The 17,010-nt window shown below is 51.2% G+C and overlaps 1 protein-coding gene across 2 annotated transcripts in view; it reads right to left on the reverse strand.

Moving 5' to 3' along the window:
* The window catches only part of FAIM2 (Fas apoptotic inhibitory molecule 2), a 31,795-nt gene extending 23,112 nt beyond the window's left edge, over positions 1-8,683 (reverse strand). The window contains exons 1-5 of one of the 2 annotated variants that reach the window (XM_019724621.3): positions 8,149-8,683; positions 4,267-4,426; positions 1,951-2,054; positions 1,462-1,526; positions 957-1,010 (exon numbers count right to left, since the gene is read on the reverse strand). In XM_019724621.3, coding sequence (XP_019580180.1) covers positions 957-1,010; positions 1,462-1,526; positions 1,951-2,054; positions 4,267-4,426; positions 8,149-8,163 — 398 coding nt within the window. In that variant the 5' untranslated portion in view covers positions 8,164-8,683. Of the gene's footprint in view, positions 1-956; positions 1,011-1,461; positions 1,527-1,950; positions 2,055-4,227; positions 4,427-8,148 lie in introns of both variants that reach the window. The other variant, XM_019724620.3, reaches the window with a different exon arrangement.
* Positions 8,684-17,010: the final 8,327 nt, after the last annotated feature.

The raw sequence follows: 17,010 nt of genomic DNA on the forward strand, positions 1-17,010 counted from the left end.
TTTTGATTAAGCTACTCCAGTCTCCATCCCTTTAGGTGCACCGCCAATATAGACTGAAGGCTCTGTGTGCGGGGCTCCCTCCTCCCGTCCTCTGAACCCCTCTTCCATATGCTGCCTCGTGCTGCCCACTACCGTCCCCTCCTCTCCAGCAGCCCCAGTACAGAACTGGGCTAACAGGGGTGATGAAGGCTACTCTGGTGAGAGCAGTTCTGCTCTGAGCCCAGGGGGGTTCTGGCCCGGAATTACCCAGAATGACTACTTAATAGCCCAGATAGGAAGGTCAGAATCACCTACGCCACCAAACCTCTTCTCTCGAGTTACCTGCCATGTTCCTTAAAGAGTATAGAATGACCAGGAGCGGAGTGGCTAGAGAGGGAGTCTGTCAAGCAGAGGGATTGAGAGTATAAGTTTCAACCTGAATCCTGGGTTTGAATCCCAGCTCCATCACTAACCAGCTGTGTGACCTTGGGCAAATTAGTCAACTTTTCTGAGCCTTAATTTGCTGAGGCAATCACACCCAGTAGATTTGAGGAACAAATGCAATACCATACATCAAGCACACAGAACAATGCCCAGCCCTTATTAGGTACTCTGTAAGCGGTAGCTATTATAATTAATAATTCAATTTGTAAGCACGATTAACAACAATGTTAATAAGAGTAGCAACATTATAATTAGCGTAGGACAAGGTGTCCCACTCCCCCTTCCCTCCAGGGCCAAGGTCCCGGTCTCTCTAGCCGCAGCTCCAGCCCCACCCTGCCCTCCTTGTGCAGGCACCACAACCTACACCTATTTCCTCCCCTCCCCCTAGGATCTAAATACCCCAAAAAGGCCCTTCTGGCCATGCCCTTGTGAGAACAGTTCCTATGGAGTGGGGAGAGGCCATGAGCTTGCATTCTGTTGTTTCCCACCATGTGCTGCTAAGGGTTCTGGGAAGCGGCTTGGGGTATACTCACTAGGATGCCCAGTACCAGCCTGGGTTGGCCTGGATATAGTCCTTAACGGGGTCACTGCAGAGAAGGGAGGAAGAAAGAATAACGATTTACCCTCTGTCTCCATTTCTGGTTCAACATTTGCACCTGCCCCCCACAGTTCACAGGACTTGAGAGGAAGAAAGGAGGCAGGTACCCCTGGTGGCTTAGGGAGCCCCAGCCATAGTCCCAGGCTGGGACTTGGAGGAGCCTAGGTGTGAGGCTGGAGGATCCGAGAGAAACGGCTGTCTCACAGACACCTGCAGGCCCAGAAGGCACCGGGTCTGCCCCACCCTGGATGGAGGACTCCTCCGTGTGCTCTCTCTAAGGTTCTCCCCTGGCACGAAGAGGTCTACTGCCCCCCACAGATCTCTTCATACAAACCTCCCTAGAGAAATCTGGTTCTGGTCCACCACCCCCACCCCCCCGCCGCCCAGGCCTGGCCACAGACAGCCCTGGAAGGTTTTGCCAGTCTACACTGCCAACTCACCAGAAGGTAAAGATAGCCACGACAGCCAAGGTCGCCAGCAGCTGGATCAGCAGGATGGTATAGACCTGGAGGTGGGAGGGGGTACCACTCAGCTTGGGGAGCCCTGTTGGAGGCCAGGGAGGCCTCAGCTTCCCTGTAACTCAATCGATTTTCCAGAGCCGCCTCCTGTGCCCTCCACCCTCCTTCTTGAGGGTCAGGGGAACAGATCCAGCCCAAGGTAAAAGGGGATAAAGACATTTCAGAGCCCATACGCACGGGCAAAGGGGCCCCACAGTCTCTGGAGAGAAGAGACAATACTCGTGTGTTTAGGAATAGCAGATGGCAGTGGGGTGAAACCGAAGGAAGCATTTCCCAACAGCTACTGTCAGCTGGCATCACAAGAGAAGGGGAGATGGTGGTCTCTGCAGGTCGAAAGGTGGACCAGGGACTTTTTGAGGGGCTTCCCCTAACCAGCTCCCCAGTCCTGGAGAGCTGAGGAGAGGCAATTACCTTTCTGATGAAAACTCGGCGAACTTTCTGGTCATCCCAACTGAAAGTGGTGAAGAGCTCATGGTCTCCAGTGGGGAAACCACTGTCATAGCTGGAGCTGCTGCCTGCGTGGGCAGAAGGAGTACATATAATACTGACCCTAACGGTCACCTGCATAGAGCTGCCTTTTGTCAGACTGGCTCTCTGGACCATCCCAGCCCCATTCTCAAACCTCCCACTCCATCCTCACATCTCTCTCCCCAGTTGCTTTTCCCCTTTCCTGTTCTGAACCCTGAGTATAATGGTCATTTCCCTTTTCTTTCCCTTCACCCTGGCTGGGACTCCCTGAGGGCCAAAGTCTGGCATACAAATGTGACCCTTCCCTCTCGTGTCTCCCAACCCCACCCTGGACACTCTGGCTGCCTTGTGGCTAAGCATCAGAGAGGGACAAACACACTCCCAGGGCTCCCTAGCGCATCTCAGGGTCAAAGGTCCTGACCCCAGCTTGCTCTGAGGCCCTTGGGGTGGGATCTGGGAACTTAGTTTGATGGGTGGACGTGCTGGTGCTCCAGCTAGGAACCAGAGCTGAGGGAAGACTGGAGGGGAAATAAAGGCACAACAAGGCAAGAAGTGGGGTGTGGGTGGGGATGAAATTTGGGGGGCTGGTTCCAGAACTCAGGTTTTCAGAAGAGCAAGGGCTCCACAGTCCAACAGACCCATATTTGGCTCCTGCTTTAAGACTGAGGAGCTGTGTGACCTTCAGGAAATCACCAGCCTTCTCTGAGTCTCTTCTATGATATGGGTTAATGATACCCACTTCATGGGACAAAATAAGATAAAAATGAAAGCCTCTGGCTCTGTGCCTGATGGAGACTTCGCTGCCCTCTCCCTTGCACCTGTCTGGGCCATTCCTCACATATGTCTACTCTGTTTTTCTCCACTGTCACTGCCAGTTCTATATGATTTCCCCCTCCATAGTAACAGACTCAGTCTTGGTCTTTCAAAGCAGACCACCACACTGCCCTGCTTCAAGCTCTTCAATGGATCCCCCCTGCCTTTCACTCAAGCTCAAGCTCCTTAACAAAACCTCCACAGCGTCCATGAGCCCTGCAGCCTCACTGCACTTTATTCTCTCCTACTTTTCTCCAGCCTGACTGTATTTTCTCAGCCATGTGTCCTCTTGCCATTGGGTCTCTGCACATCCCATTCTTTCAGTTTGAACACTCATTTCCCTGCCTGTTTACCAGGGTAACTCACGGCCAGACTATGAAAGGGGAGAAAACAAGAGAAGACGTGGTCTTGTGGGTTTCTGGGGCAGTGAGAAGGGCTCCCACGAACATCAGACCTTCATTGGCCTTCCAGTAGGTCACGGCAGGGTAGGTGTGCTTGGGTCTGGGAGGGGGGGTCTTGCGGTGAGTGGTGTGGACCATGATGGCCACTCTGAGTAGAGGCTCTGTCTGGGGCATTGTCCCCAGGGTCTCTTCTAGAATTCTGTTGGGAGTGGGGGTGGGGTGGGGGTGATAAGGTGGGAGAGAGGGTTGAGGGGCTATCAGGGCTGAGGAAGATTTGAGAGGGGCCCCTTCCTGACCGCTTGTGGGAAGCTGTAGGTTCTCAGCCCTGAGGCAAAGCTCCCACAGGCTGCTCAACCTAACTGAGGGGCTCCCACCAGCTACAATTCTTAGTTTTCAAGGAACTGCCATCAGCCTGGGTGAGTCTGCCTATGAAATATTCCCGGTCATGAGGGACATTCACTCACCTTCCCACATCATGTCCCCAAACAATGGCCTGGGGAAGGGCAGAGACAAGAGAGTGATGGGTGAAGTGGATCCTCAGGTCTCTGGCCCCCAACATCCTGGGGCTTCCATGGGGACATGTCCTCACTAAGGTTTCATATCAGCTAACATAAACACATGCTATACTCCCACTCACAGGGAGCCAGCCCCAGCTAAGGCCATGGCTAGATGCACCTGTCCCTTCCTGCCTCCATTCTGTCCTCTCCCTACCCCTTCTCTGCATCCCTTTCTTCTAGGAGAGCCTTTCTAGACTAGCCCTTGGTTTTTCTCCCTGCATCTGTTTGGTGACTTATCCCCATCCAAGAACACTCTGACTGTAGGCGTTGTCTATCTCCCTTTTCACGGGGTCCTTGCCCTGCCCTCAAACCCCAAGCCTTTGACAACAGCCTCATACAACAACCACACAGTGCAGCTAGTATTTCCAGGCAACTTCTTCCTGCCCTCGTTTCCCATGGGAGCCCTTCACGCCCCCGATACTCCAGTCTCCAGGAGCTGAGAGACTTACTAGGGTCCACATAGGCCCAGACAGGGTGGAGAGGCACACCTGAGGGGGCTGCAGGGAAGGCCCCTGCCTTCAGCCCCTCGCCAGACGTGGCCTCTTCGTAGGAGGGTGGGGCCGAGGGCACTGCTGGAGACTCCTTCTCACCATTCACTTGCTGCTGCCCCTCAGTCCCAGACCCGGGGGCCTTGTTAGCCACGGAGAGCTGTGGAGTAGAGGCAGAGAGAGACGGTCACCAAGGAGAGGGCACCTTCCAAGCCCTCCTCAACCAGCCCTTCAATTTTGGAAGTTCTGTGGGTACTGTCTCACCTGCACTAGGAAGGGCGGGGGTACAGACCAGAATCTCCCTATTTTTGTGGTATATGCGTATGTATACAATGAATTATTATCCAGCCTTAAACAAAGGAAATCTTTCCATTTATGGCAACATGGATGAACCTGGGGTATATTCTAAGTGAAATAAGCCAGACACAGAAACACACAGAAAATTACATGATCTCACTTACATGTGGAATCTAAAATAGTCAAACTCATAAAAGCACAGAGTTGAATGGGGGTTGCCAGGGGTTGGGAGGTGGGGGAAATGGGAAGATGTTGGTCAAAGGGTACAAAGTTTCAGTTATGCAAGATGAATAGTTCTGGAGATTTAATGTAACTGGTTAATAATACTATATTGTGTACACAAAATTTGCTGAGAGGCTAGATTTTTAAGTACTCTTGCCACAAAAAAAGAGGGAACTATGTGAAGTGATGGATATGTTAACTAGATTGTGATAATAATTTCATCAAGTATACGTATATCAAAACATCAAGTTGTATACCTTACACACACACACACACACACACACACACACACACACGAGGTCTGACAGATAAGTTCGTGAACTTGTTGCAATGATGTTGCTAACTTTTTTGATATCAGAGGGATTATTCATTATGAACTTGTATCAACTGGACAAACACTTAACCAAGTTTACTATTGGGAAGTGCTGAAAAGGCTGCGTGAAAAAGTTAGACAACCTGAACTTTTTGCCAATAATTCATGGCTCTTGCATCACGACAATGCACCAGCTCACACAGCACTGTCTGTGAGGGAGTTTTTAGCCAGTAAACAAATAACTGTATTGGAACACGCTCCCTACTCACCTGATCTGGCCCCCAATGACTTCTTTCTTTACCCGAAGATAAAGGAAATATTGAAAAGAAGATATGTGGATGAAATTCAGGACATCAAGGGTAATATGACGACAGCTCTGATGGCCATTCCAGAAAAAGAGTTCCAAAATTGCTTTGACGGGTGAACTAGACGCTGGTGTCAGTGCATAGCTTCCCAAGGGGAGTACTTCAAAGGTGACCATAGTGATATTCAGTAATGAGGTAGGTATGTACCACTTTTTCTCGAATGAGTTCGTGAACTTAATTGTCAGACCGTGTATACAATTTCTATTTGTCACTCATATCCCAGTAAAGCTGGGGGAAAAAATCTCCCTGTTTTATAGATGAGAGCACTGAGTTCCAGGAGGGTCAGGGCTGGCCGGGGGCACACACTGAAACGGGATAAGAACTGAGGAAGGAGAAAAATTTTAGGAGAGCTGTCCATTGGTGGTGACTGCCCCAAGGGAGGGACTGGGTCAGTATGGTTCCACTGTTTCCCTGGGATCCAAGGAGGGGCCTGGCACATAGTAGGGCCTCAAGAGTATTATTGAATGAAAAGTTCTCTCATTTAATCTCTCTGCTACCTTGCCAGTTTTATTTTAATCTCTGTTTGAAAATGAAGAAACTGAGGATCAGAGAGGAAGAGTGACTTATCCAAGGTCACAAAGCCACACATGGCCCACTGGGCTGCAAAGCCCAGGCACCATCCACTGGGACTGGTCTCCTGCTCGTCTGGAGGTAACACAAGGAGAGTGGGGGTGAGGGAACAGGGAAACAGGAAGTAGGGAGAAGGGGGGAAAACTGGAAGAGGAATGGGGCCTGAAGGGCACAGCAAGGGCAAGGTCCCGGCTGAGGGTCCTATTCTGGCCTTGTCCTATTGGAATCTCAGCTTCTCTCCCAAATCAGAACAGAATCCCAGAGCATCACTGGTGGAAGGGATCGCAGGAGGCATCTAATTCAGCCCCTTTCCTCACTTCACAGACGAGGAAACTGAGGCCCAGAGGGAAATGTACCTGGGACAGTTTGAAAACTCAAGTTCATTTACATTCAGATGTGCCCCCTGCCCCACAATATACACATTTAGCTTTGGTGAGAGGATATGAGCTGGCAGGGCCTGAACTATGCTGCCAGAGAAGGGAAGGTTGGGGGGGGGGGGGGGGGCGGGGACAGGTATGAAAACTGAAACAAAAACAAAAGGTCCAAACCTCAGAAAATGGGATTTAGGTCTGGTTCCAAAAAGACTGTTAAACCTGCAGGGCTGCTGAGAAAGGCCTCCACGTCCCTTCTTTGCAGGGTGCGTCTAGCTGAGGCAACCCTGAATTGAGCAAGCACCAGATCTCTGCTCTCATCCAGCCCCGAGGACCACTGAACTGGCGGTCTTTCCAATCACCAGAAAGCCTGTGAGTAAACTGGGGGCAAAGGGGCAGAGGAAGCAGGGATAATATATTCACCCCAGGACAGGAAGCAGCATCAGCAAAGTGACTGGTGGAGGTGGGGGTGGGGAGTGGATCAAGAAATGGGGGAGCTCACACACTCCGGCTTCCTGGGAAGGGCCCAGGAGCCCAGGCCTGTAGGAAAGGGGGCCCTGGCTCATCTGCTTCCCTCCCACTCCTCAACCTCCATCATCACCCCAACCAGGAGGGCCGTGCCCAGGAAAATCCATTTCCGCCCCCTAGAACCAGGTCCTCTGAGCCCAGACCCAGGGCTGGTGCCTGGGAAAAGGATGATCACCTCTGAATTCAGCCCCAAGATGGTCCTCAGCACACCCCACCCTGCCACTCAATCCTCCAGAGCCTCCTGGGTCTTGCTCCCGGTACACACACGTGGCATTCCCAGGTGAGGTCTGCCCAACAGCAGGAGGAGGTATCACCTAATGACATCATTTTGAGAACTGATGAGCTTAAAAACAGGGAGAGGAGGGCCTGAGAGCCCAGGGGAGGTTGCCATTGGCTCTGAGCCGCGTCTTAGAGGAAAGAGGGAGAGCGTAGGGGAGGTCCTGTTTTCTTGGCCCAATCCTTCGCACATCTAAACAGAAGGCCAGAGGACCCTCCCCCTCTGCCCCAGGCCCTGCTGGTTGTATAATTCCACAGGCTGTTGATGTTATATAATCCTCCTAGGCCAGCCAAGTCTCTGCCCCAGACCCTCCTCTACATTTCAGGCCTAGAACTGGAAAAAAAGAGACGTTTTCTCTGGTCCCATCCAGTTCCATGCCCTGCCAAAACCAAAACAAAAATTAGAGCAGCCTGATGCAGGGTTGCCATAGTAACCTCCAGCCGCAGAGGATGTATGTAGATGTAGAATAATGAAGGGAATTGAGTGAAGGGTGTTTCCGTGCAGGGTGTGAAAGATAAACTAATGTGGTTGGGGTTGGGACTGGACCAGAAGGATAGGAACTGCCCCCCAGGGTTCACTCTGGTGAAAACACACACACACACACACACACACACACACACACACACACACGCAACACGGATACCCAGGCTGATTGCTTAAGGGGTGCTGGGCGTCTGTGCTGGGCACTATGACATGACAACAAGGGGTAGGACGGAGACAGGGGAGGAGAGGTGAGCTTGGTGGGCAGGAAGAGGACCCCACCCATTCCTTGAAATGGGCCTTTTGGTCCTTTAACTTCAGCAAGGACTACAGAGGACCTTCGCAAAAGATCCAGGGGAGGATGCTTGGAGGTCCAGAGAGCTTGCTTAGGATGACAGGGAGCAGGGAAGCCGGAGGATGGAGGATGGAAGATGGTGCAGGCGGGGGACATGCCGGTACCTTTCCCTGGGTCATGGTGCCCGTCTCTCGGGGAAGGGGTCCCTGAGGCAGGGGCGGCCGCTTGGGTTACGGCAGCCTGCTCGCGTCTCCTTCCTCGGCGTGGATTCTAGCAACATCCACTGCAGCCGGGCCAGGCGGACAGGAACGTACCATCCAGTCACAGAGGGAGGAGAGAACGGGGGCGGGCCAGGAGGCTACAGGGGAGCCTCTGCGGATTCGCGAGCCGCGGGGAGGAGGCGTTGCACGCCCCCGCCCCCCCTTCTCCTGTCCCCTCTTCCTTGGTACCCTTACCCCGGGGACTAGGGAGCGCGCGCTGCGGAGCAGCACAACGCAAGTGGATGGGTCCGCGCGCAGGCAGGAGGAGGCTCAGGGACTCCGTGACACCCCAGTCAGCTGATGCTGCCTGCCCAGAACTGAAGCTGGGTGTCAGGACCTCATCTCCCCACTATCTCTGCTGCTGACAGGCTCCAGCCGTGCCTCTCTCTGCCTCTTTTCCCCTCCGTCTTTGGAGGCAGTCCTGATTTCCGCCTCCATCTCCACCTCCCCTCTCATCACCTCTATGTCGTCATCCACGGTAGATTGGGAAAAACCTCTGACTTTTCTTGTTTACCCTACCTGCCTTCTAACAGGGCCCCTGGGCCCTAAATTCCTATGGGCCTCTGGGCAAGCCAGGTGGGCACCGCTCCTTGCTTTGGTCTTCTCACCTGTGAAATGGGAGCAAGAGGTCCCTCATTGCCTTCATAGAGATGTGGTGTGGGAATACGCAGCTTTCATAACCCTGCCAGGACATTTTATCAGGTCTTTCTGGGGACACCTCTAGTTCTGTCTCAAAGCCCCTCTAACCCCCTGCACTGCTCCCTTTCTGCATCCACTCCCAGCCTCCATTACCTCATCTACATCTTTCCCCCATTGCGGAGACTGCTGCGTCCCTTTCCCCAGGCTTGTCCTTGGGACTCAGCCATCACCAGGCCCTGTTTTCCACAGCTGCTGCAGTGTTACTGTGGGGCTTGCAATCTCAAGAGCTGGGCTCAAGTCCCAATGTAGTCACCCACTGGCCATGTGACTTTCACAAGGCTTTAACCTCTGAGCTGCAGCATCTCCTATGGACAGGAGGATGACAGTGGAGCTCTGTCCATACTAGACTGACTGTAAGACACACAGGTTATAGCAGCGGACGCCCATCGAAGACCATGAGGTGCTGTGAGTTGTTATTAATTGAGAAGCCTCCTACCAGAGTGTCCTGTGCTGCCCCAGGGTCAGGACTCAGAGAGCTGCCTAAAATAAAGATCTGAATCTCATAGGATGGGATGAGAAACCAAGACCTGGTGCTGGGGCCTCTTACCTTCTGCTTCCCTGTCAACAACCAGCTAGACCCACCTAATGGCCAGTGAGAAAGGGTTCTGGGTGGGCAGGTAAATTATCAAAAGCTTTATTCCACCTCTACTCACCCTTTGTCCCTTAGTACATGACCACCAACTTCCCACACACACACTTAAGCCGGGGCCGCCCTGTCCACAGGCTTTCTCAGCCCTTACAAACTTGAGCCACTCCCTGTCCCTTCTCTCCTTCTCCCAACCCTGCTCCTAGACTTCTTTCCACAAGCTTTTCCCCAAACCCCTCACGCCCACCGCTACCCCTAGGTACTGCTCCTTGAGCTCTGCCTGGCCAGTCAAGGTTCTGGCCTGCCTTTCCCTCTTTGCATCTGTGTTCTGGAGTGTTTTCCTTCTCCTGTTTGACAGCTCAAGTGCCATCTCCTCCAGGAAGCCTCCTTGGCCCCTAGTCCGGATTAGACGCTTCTCTTCTGTAGTTTCCTGGCACCCTGACATAGAACCTGTCACAGCACTGTGGGGTTTCTTTGTCTCCCCATTAGACTCTAAGGGAGCCTGTCTGTAGCAGGTTTAGTGTCGGCAGTACTGAGTACTAGGCATGTGGAATGCACTCAATAAATCTAGCTATTCCTATTACCCAGACATGTGATGTTACCCAGAGCCTGACTTTATGTAAGCCTCGGCTTTTTCATGTGTTTGTGTTCTGCTCCAGCCGCTCAGGCCTCTTGGCTCTTCCTTGACTGAGCCAAGCATGCTCTTAGCTCAGGGCCTTTGCACTTGCTATGTTCTTTGCCTAGATTGTTCTCTACAGATCGCTGCATGGCTCACTCCCTCACTTACTTCCTGCTTGCGCTCAGACATTGCTGGGGAGGGGCTTCCTGATCCTGTACAAGTAGACATGTCACCACCAGGCCCCCATCGGCTCACTGGACAGTACCTTTTTCCTACCCAGCTTAATATTTTTCCATGGCAATGGTCACCTCTGACATATATTTTTTGTTTTGTTCCCCCCTCCTCTATTCCTCTCCCCCCCACTAGAATATCAGCTACATGAGAGGAGGTGTTTGGCGTGGGGATTGTCATTGCTCCACACCCAGGAGCTAAAATAGTGCCTGGCACGGATGTAGTAGGTGCTTGATAAACGCTTGGATGACTAAAGTGCAACATTATACAAAGTCCTTATATGCCTCAGACATGTTGAGATGTCAGTGCTATGATGTAGCTCAGATGTCGGACTCAATTACCTCAACATCACTTACGTGTCCCCATTACGTGATCGTTGGACGTTACTCAGACATTGGAACGTTTGTCTAGCACTCCTCTGGCAGTAAGGTGTGGTGGTCCAGAGCACGGACTTCAGAGCCGGGCAGCCTTGGTTCTGACCCCAGCCTTTCTACTTGAAAGCTCCAGGACTTGGGACAAGTTAGTTCTCTTTGCAGAGCCTCACTTTCCTCATGTGGAAAATGAGGGATAGTGAGAGTACTGGCTTCATAAGATTGTGGAGTGGATTAAATGATAATATGCGTAAACTGTTTCACATAGTGCCCCGTGTTAACTATTAATATTAGCCGTGAGGGTTCCACAAATGTTTAGTGAAATAACTAATTTCCACCCTCATAAGCAGCTTAGTTCCCCTGTTATGTATTCATCCCATGTGCTGTGCCTAGCTCTGTGTGACACACTGTGATCGATGGCTTTGGTGGTTCACAGAGGAATCAGATGTGCAGCCTTTCTTCAAGGAGGAGCGGTCCATTCAGAGTTTACCCTGTGCAGAGCGGGTGAGGCGAGGAAGGGGTGTCTGAGGGGAACATGAGGGGTTTCCCAGAAGAGTTTGTTGGTGTCACACCCTTGAATTCCTAGCCTGGGAGGATGGGCTTTATTCTGTTTGCATGAGATGGGGCAGTGGGGGGAATTTCAAAGTTTTGTGCGCAGGGAATAACATGTTCAAAGTCATGCTTCAAAAAGACCAAACCGCTGTAGTACTTTCTGTCATTAATAAAGTGTTTTCTTAAACATGAAGGGAAGAAAGACCAGCCTGGGAGCAACGTGTGGGAGGGATTGAACAAGGGCTTGATTGAAGGTGCAGGGATGAGTGTGGAGATTTTGTGATAGTTCTTGTGACAGGTTCACATCCTGGCTCAGGGTGAGATGCTTCACTTCCCTGTGCCTCAGTTTCCTCATCTGTAAAATGAAGGTTGTGAGTTCATATTGGTAAAGCACTTAGAACAGAGCCAGCCATAAAACAAGTGTTCTTTATGTGTTTGATAGTTTAAAAATAAGACAAATGATCCAGGAGAAGAAAAGACGGAGAGAGGCCGACAGCTTGGGGCATAATTGACAGGACATGGGAAGAGGCTGGAAGTGAGACAAAGGGAGAAGGGCAGTCAGAAGGGATGGAGGTTTGAGCCTGAGTCCCTGGGAGAATGGTGCTATTATTAAAAGGAAGGAAGGAGCTGCCGTGTTTGGGTGAGGTCAGGTTGAGCTTGCAGTGTCTGTGGGAAATCCAGGCCAAGATGTCCTGTGGGCAATCCACTAGGGGCTCCTGGTGTCCAGGAGAGAGGTCATGGCAGGGCCTTACACAGCTCTGGGGCACCGTGCACTGTGTTTCAAGGGGACACCTCTTCCCTTCCCACCCTGCTGGCCTCATGGAGTTGAGCAGTGTGGCTGCCGGACACTGGGCTGGATTTGGTCAGTGGCTGAAACTTGAGTGAGTGAGGACGTCCCCTGGAGAGGGAGGCTAAGAAGAGAAGAGCAAGGACCGCGAGCCCGGGCAGCACCTGGGGATGGGGGAGAAAGAAGGAAGTTCTTTCCTCCCTCCAGAGTTTTCCTTCTACATCTTGACTGGGCTGTGGTGAGAGTGGAGAGATTCAAAGACCAGGCATCAGTGTTTTCAGGGCTGCACCCCAGGGTGGAGGGAAGTTGTTGGCCCCAGCTGTTTCCTCTCTCTTCCTTTCAGGCCTGCACTGTAGCAGCCCTTCCCTCTCCACGTTCTGCTCTGGTTGCCAGCCAGCTCTGTTTGGGGTGAGTGCTGGGTAGGGGAGGGGGCTGAAGGTGTGGACAGGGGCGATGCTTATTTTAGTCATAAAAGCAAAAAACCAAACAAGGATGGTGAGTGACTTACCCAAAGTTATGTGATACGTTGGGGGCCAAGCCAAGGTGAGAAGAATGGATGTAACCCCAGCTCAAGGGTCATCAACCCAAGAGTGTGTTAGTGACAACACTTAGACTGGGCATGGAGGAGGAGGTGGGAGGTTCTCATTCTCCCTAGGGGGGCAGAATCAGAGGGATCCAGACACCTCTCCCCTGATCCTCACCCATACCCACCCCCCTACACACAGACCTGCACACCCAACCTGCACCAGCCCCTGCCCCACAAGGGTGAAGAGAGAACCTGTGCATTTGAGGCCAGTGTTGGGGGAGGAGTGCTAGCGCCCAGGTTGCTCTCAGTAGGCAGGTTTCTGCGAGAGGTGGTGGCCCAGGGGAACTCAGGCATCCTAACGCACCATCCTGGGTGTACGTAGGCCTCAGCCATGGCTGTCCCACACAGCTGTCAAAGCCTGTCACTGCCCTGCATGCCCCTGGCCCCTGCCCCTCTCACTGCTATCCATATAGGCCCTTCCAACCTCCCCCTTCCCTCCAGCAGCCCTATAGCAAAGAAGCCAACATCCTGTGCCACCCAGCCATAGCCTGGTTGTGCAACCCCTCGATGCTGAGGTTTCCATTCCAGCCTCCCCTCCCCCTTCACTCCGTGCCGCACTACCTGCCCAGATATAGTCTCCAAAGCACAGGGACACAAAGCCTCTGGCAAGCATCCACACCCTGACTATCGTCCTTCTTCCCAGCTGCAGGATTGCTTAAGGTGTGGAACCACATTCCTGCCCCTCTCCTTCTCACCCTCCCCTCGCCCCCACCACTGCTGGGAGCTGGGGCAGGAGTGTCGATTTCCAGGCTCCTCACACCCAGCCCCACCTGCTCTGCAGCCCTGTGCGGTGTCCAGGCCCTTGAGACGTTATTCCCTTCCCCTAGGTCTTGGTGTTGGTCCCTGCCCTCCCTAGGCCTGGGATGGCCAGGGGTTCTGTTACGATCACATGCTGTGCTATGTGAATGTGCATTTCCCCTTCTCCACCAGATGGAAAGTTCCTTAAAGGGGGACTACGTATCTTGATCCTTTTAGTCCCTACCCCCTCTCTCCCACGTGGTAGAGTTCAATGGTGAAGAATAAAGGTTTGGAAATCAGGTCCATTGAGGTGTGAAGAGATGACCTGGTTACTTACTAGATGAGTGACCTTAGACAAGCCATTCAACCTTTCAGAGCACAGTTTCCTCATCCCTAAAATGAATATTCATGAATTCACTCATTCAACCAATAGTTAGTGAGGGACTACTACATCTCAAGCACTGATGAATATATAGCAGCGAACACAAAAGATGCAAATCCCTGCCCTGCGGAGCTCACTTTTTAGTGGGGAATATTAGTGCCAATCTCAGAGGGTGATTGTGAGGCCTCGAGCTCATATGTGGACAAGGCTTAGCACAGTGCCTGACATGGTGGGCCTGACAAATGAGAGCTGTTGTTGTGAACACCCATTCAGAACCGCTTATTGAGAACCTACTATGTGCCAGCACTATGCTGGGCGCTCGGGAGACAGATGCAGAACATTCCACCCACAACTTCAAGGAACTCACAGTCTAACGCACCTCCTGGGTGTTGAATGGGCACCATCTTCATCATTGTTCAGAAGCTTATAACCAGCACTAACTTTGTATGCTACAAAGAATCATAAAATTCTAGAATAGCAGGTGTAGCAAAGACAGTTCTTCGCGTACCCTTCAGACAAAGCCATACATGATTGATGGTTATCAACACTGTGCTTTTGGGAGGTTCAGAAAAAGGAGTGGTGTCTCCCTCCTCCACCGCTGCCAGCTCCTTCTGCCACTCCTGGCGCTGCTTGTATGCTCGCTAGGTGCGGACCTGGTACCTTTTTTGGGAAGCAGCAGCTGAGGAGACTCTGGCGCTTGCCACGGCCTATGAAAAGCCTAAGGAAGGCATGAAGACTGAGAACAATGATTATATTAATTTGAAGGGGGCAGGGCAGGAAGGTTCTGTGATGCAGTTTAAGATTAAGAGGTGCACACCGCTTAGTAAACTAATGAAAGCCTATTGTGACAACAGCGGTTGCCAATGAGGCAGAGCAGGCTCTGATTTGACAGGCAGCCCGTCAATGAAACACACACACCTGCACAGTTGGAAATGGAGGCTGGAGATACAATTGATATGTTCCAGTAGCAGACAGGAGGTGTCTACGAAAAAGGGAACCCGCTGTTTTACTCCAGGATTGTGTTCCTCCAAACCAAGAAGACATTCTCAATTAGAAAACTGCAATTTGGTTCCACCACGTCCTGACTACTACAGTACAGTTTTCTCTGTTCTTTCATTTCCCCTTCCCCATTCCTTTGTTGTACATGAAGTAACTGACATCTGTGCACAAGCATTTACGCTTTTTTTAAACTAAATGGCCAGTTAGGTATGTTTTGATCAACATAACATGGAGAGTGGATGGGGCAATAGGGAAAAATACTGGTTCTGTGAAAATCTCCGCTTTCTCCCTTAGTAGCATGCTCACTCCGCTCTTATCCTTACAGTCCAGTAAGTTATTTTGCTCTCACTGTTTAACAAAAAAAGAACAACATAAAAATCCTTGCGTACCTTGTCCGATTGGAGAATTTTAATGCTTTTCATTTATCATTGTAAAACCAAGGACTATTTTATAACTTTTTTGTACATAGCTGTTACATGTAGGGCAATTTGTCTTTAAGTAGGGATAAATTACTCTAAAAGAAATGAATTCGAGATAGTTTTCCCTTCAAGTCCAGCATCTTGTTGTTTAAATAAGCTTCTTGTTTAAAATGAAAAAAGAAAAAGAAAAGAAAAAGGAATGGTCATATCTGATTGGGAGATCAGAAAGGATTGGGGGAGGTGGCTTTTGAACTCACCAGGAAGAGTAGGATTCAACAGATAGAGAGTGGGGCACAGATAGGAAGGGAGGCCCTTCAGGGGACCAGAATGAGATATACAAATAATGGCATGGAGAAAAGAAAACGTGAGACAACAATGTCGTGCTTAATCCCAAGATGGCCTAGCTCAGGGTGAGGTTGGAGGCTGGTCTGTGCAAGGCAGCTGTATTCACAGGCACAGGAAACAACTGCCCAAGAGGTTGGGTTTGAAGGACCCCTTTCTCAGCTCTCTACCCTTGGCCAACACTACATCAGGCTCAACATTTCACCATTAGAAATTTATTTCCTTGGGAAAACATTCAGCCTCCAGGAGATCTGTGGCAGGGGGCAAATGATCCCCAGAGGAATAACATGGAAGGATTGTTCTTGGCCAAGGAGGGAGTGAGTGGTGGGGAAAGAGACCTGGGAACAGTGGAGAGCAGGGTGATGTGAGTGGGGCAGTAATAATAACTAACGTATACTGAGCACTTACATGCTAGGCAGCGAGCTACGTGTGCTGCTTAGATTGTTTCCCTCAGTCCTGACAGAGGCAGGCCCTCTTACCATCTCCATTTTACAGATGAGGAAACAGAGAGGCTAAGTGACCTGCCCAGGGTCCCCCACAGCTGGCAGCCCAGCCAGACCCCAGAGCCCAGCTCTCAACCATCACACCGTCCTGCTTCAGACACTCAGTTTCCCAACTGAGGTTAATGGCAGCTCCTTCACCGAGCTGCGAGGCTTCGGGGATGAAAGTTAAACTCCCTGAGTGGTGTGACATGTTGTAGGTACTTCACACATACTGCGTCCCTCCTCTCTCCTGAGCGGAAAGCTCCTTTCACCAGCCAGAAGCTTCGTAAATATTTCAGTGGTGTCTGTGTGGCGGAGGCTATGAAGCCTGTTCTCCGTAGCACTTGGTGACTGTGACGTCTGGGGGCCTGTTGCAAGTGTCTGATCAGCCTCATTTTTTACAAAAAGACCTTTTCCTGGAACAGTTGATAGTCACGGGCGTGAGACAGATCTGCAGAATTTTTCTGGATGGAGACCAGAGCATGAGCCAGCCCAGGGTCCCATTTCTCAAACACGGCCGTGGCCAAGGCCCAACAGCCATCCATGGCTCCTCCACCCAACCTGCAGACGGTGCCAAGCACTCTGTCACACCAAGGGTCCCAGAAGGACGGCAGGGAGCCCAGAAAAACAAAACAAGGGAAACAGGCTGTACTTGTACAGCAGAGGCTGAAGCTAGAGTTGAGGGCAAGTTTACCTGGGTTGATGACTCTGGGAACTTTGAACAACAACAACAAAAAATGTTTTATTGTGGTAAGAACATTTACCATGAGATCCACCCTCTTAAATTTAAATGCACAGTACAGTATTATTAACTATAGGTGCAACGTCGTATAGCAGATCTCTAGAATTTATTCATCTTGCGTAACTTCAGTTACTTTATAACTATGAAATAGCAACTCTCCATTTCCCCTCCCCCCCAGCTCCTGGCAACCATCATTTGACTCTGCTTTTCTGAGTTTGACTGTTTTAGATA

Source organism: Rhinolophus sinicus, chromosome 1 (assembly GCF_057876585.1).
Source record: "Rhinolophus sinicus isolate RSI-liver-muscle chromosome 1, RSI-T2T, whole genome shotgun sequence".
Taxonomy (NCBI): domain Eukaryota; kingdom Metazoa; phylum Chordata; class Mammalia; order Chiroptera; family Rhinolophidae; genus Rhinolophus; species Rhinolophus sinicus.